This window comes from Humulus lupulus, chromosome 7, assembly GCF_963169125.1.
Source record: "Humulus lupulus chromosome 7, drHumLupu1.1, whole genome shotgun sequence".
Classification (NCBI taxonomy): Eukaryota; Viridiplantae; Streptophyta; class Magnoliopsida; order Rosales; family Cannabaceae; genus Humulus; species Humulus lupulus.
In genome coordinates, this window is record NC_084799.1 from 203,970,061 (window position 1) to 203,972,847 (window position 2,787).

Genomic DNA, 2,787 nt, shown 5'->3' on the forward strand with positions numbered 1-2,787 from the left:
ATTACTCCCGGAGAAGATATTAGACTGCCGATGAACCTCGCCTCCCAAGATGCCTAATATGGGGATGTTCTTCTAAAGCTCCTCGAGTCGTGAGATCCTCGAGGCGTGAGCAACTTGCCAAAATACATATTTTGTATTTGTACATAATTAGTTATTTTTATATAACTAATTTTCTACAAATAAGTTTTGAAGGTAACCAAAATACATATGAAATAATATAATCTAAAAATAAAACCATTATTAAAAAAAATAAAGTAAGTAATGAAAAAAAGAATTGCTAAGGGGCACTACCGGTGTCCAACACCACAAGGAGGCGACATATCGCTATTAGTACAATTTAATATTGAATTCCATACATTTGAATTTTTGTAAGTATTATGAAGTATCGCTAACCAACCACGTAGTGTTAGTTCATGTGTTATCGTGCATTTTAACAATAAAAAAAGTTACTTTAAAAAACTCATAAAAAGGAACCACGATAAGGGTAAAGGATGACACAACACAAGTAGTGAGTTGACAAAAATCTCTGTCGACATCTACAAAAGGTAGCTGCTATGTTAAAGTAACTGACAGTAGACATAGAAAAAAGGGTTAATAAATAAGCACTACTAGCTACCAAAGTGCTCTTTCCCTCAATAATGGGTACTGCTCTACACGTGATCTTTAAGTACAAGTTGATTGAATCCATGCAATTCATTCAAACTTTCAACCACATAAAGTAGCTGCTTTTTAATTTTATTACCAAATAAAAGAAAAAGTAATTGTAGATCTATCACTAAATTTCTCTTTACTACTAGTGTGTTACTATAACTTTACTTATCATAACACCCCAATCTCCCAACTGTATTTACTATTAAATTGCTTTGTAAGCATAAACCCTTAATCATCAACCACCATATATAATTAATTTTTAAAGCATTGTTATTAGGTATCAGTGTCCAACATCATCATGAGGTGGCACCTTATGAGTAGGAGTAATAATACGTGTACTCAAAATATACACTCAAATATTACACACAGTGATGTGACAGTTTAATATACATTTATTAAAACTGGGACCCATTATTTTAAAAAAGCAGCGACACATCACTGTGTATAATATTTGAGTGCATATTTTAAGTGCACATATCATTACTCTATGAGTAGTTAGTCGTTTTTCATATATGAGATCCAATATTACTAGTTGTGCTCTTTAACAATTCTCTAATTTTTAACTCTGCATAGTAAGTTTGAAAGTTCTTGTTACTTTTTCTTTAGATGTATGTTAATTTTGGTGGTTGAAGAACTTTTTTTTACTACTAAATTTCTCATTCTTAACATGTAATTAATTAATTCATAGATAAAAAAATGTATTTATATTTATAATTGTTTATTAAACTGTTGCTTAATTCAAGTCATCATTTTGCTCCTGATGGAAAAAAAAGGCCGGAAAATTAACCATTTTATATTATTTTTCCTCAAAAACCAAAGAACAAAAGGTTATAATTAAAGAAACTAATAATTACATCAACTTCATTATATAACATATTTTTTTAACATTAATTATATATATATATATATAAAGTTTACACTTCGTTTATAGCACAATATATAACATCATGCCTAAACCAAAGTTACAAATTTAGTACACAACCTTAAATAAACCTAATTAAGTTATTAATAACACTCCTAAATATTAATTATAGAATACACTTTTTTCAAAGCTAGTTAAGGGAATAAAGGAAAAGGTGGGAAGTAATTATACCTGATAACATGGCTAGCTAACTAATTAATAAATACTTATAAAGAAAAAGGTAATAATCATATAAATATATATATATATATAAATATTTCAAGGCTTTTGATGTTGGGTGTAGATGTAGTCCAAGTGAGCCTCAGCAATAATCCTTCCCTTTAAACATTCTTCATCATCATCATCATCACCTTCCTTTCCACAGTCCTCCAATCCCATCAACTCCTAAAAAAATATCCCAAAAAAGAAAAAGATATATTAGCCACATATATAGTTATATATATATAAGTATATTGAAATATATGATCAGTATGGGGCCATACATCAACTGATTCACTCCTTTCCAACTCTTCAAATGTACCCTCAGTACTAGTAGTAGTAATAGTCATTTCTTTGAGTGTTTGTTCCTCTTGTATTCCTGCAATATATATATATATATATATATATAAAATATTATCATAAGATCAAGCAAAGAAGATAAGAATATAAAAGTGGGGAGGAGTAATTATATATACCATCATGTTTGGTTACCAAGAAAGTGGCTGCAGATAATTTTGAGGAATAAGAAATCAAGAGAAGCATGAAGAGAAAGAGAAGAAGATGAGTACTGGAGTTCTGAGAGCTTTGCTTCATTGCTGTCATGAGTTTCAACTTGAAATGAAAGACAAAGAGAGGTGATGTGATGATATGTACTTGAAGGAAGAGAAAGTTGGGCTTGGGAGTTGGGGTGGTGAGAATAATTTATGAAAGCTGATCAGAGAAAAATAATAAATACATATATATATATATAAACAGTTGAGAAAAACAGTCATTGACTACTGTTTTGTGTCACATTAAGCTCCCCTCCAAATAAGGCATTTATAGAGTTAGGAAATTTATATGTATCGACGTGGCCGCTCTTTTGTGTTTTCAACTAGTTTAAAAATAAGATATTGTAAGCGTGACTAATATTTTTGTGCATGTAAAAAATAATATGTTTCAACTTAATTTTTGACACTGTAAATTATTCAAAATTTTATAAAAATTTATAATATATTTCATTATAAAAAAAATCA

At 29.2% G+C, this 2,787-nt stretch overlaps 1 protein-coding gene across 1 annotated transcript; it reads right to left on the reverse strand.

The window, feature by feature from the left end:
- Positions 1 to 1,511: 1,511 nt before the first annotated feature.
- Positions 1,512 to 2,532, reverse strand: LOC133790154 (phytosulfokines 2-like). The gene is made up of 3 exons (XM_062227690.1): positions 2,248 to 2,532; positions 2,056 to 2,150; positions 1,512 to 1,957 (listed from the first exon to the last, which is right to left on the reverse strand). Exons 1-3 carry the CDS (start codon positions 2,372 to 2,374, stop codon positions 1,832 to 1,834), a joined length of 348 nt encoding a protein of 115 aa, XP_062083674.1. The 5' UTR covers positions 2,375 to 2,532; the 3' UTR covers positions 1,512 to 1,831.
- Positions 2,533 to 2,787: the final 255 nt, after the last annotated feature.

Coding starts and splice junctions, on each gene's coding strand:
- LOC133790154 (XM_062227690.1), bottom strand. CDS start 2,374: ATGACAGCAATGAAGCAAAGCTCTCAGAACTCCAGTACTCATCTTCTT. Junction 2,151..2,247: donor CTTGGTAACCAAACATGATG/GTATATATAATT, acceptor TATATATTGCAG/GAATACAAGAGGAACAAACA. Junction 1,958..2,055: donor AAAGGAGTGAATCAGTTGAT/GTATGGCCCCAT, acceptor ATATTTTTTTAG/GAGTTGATGGGATTGGAGGA.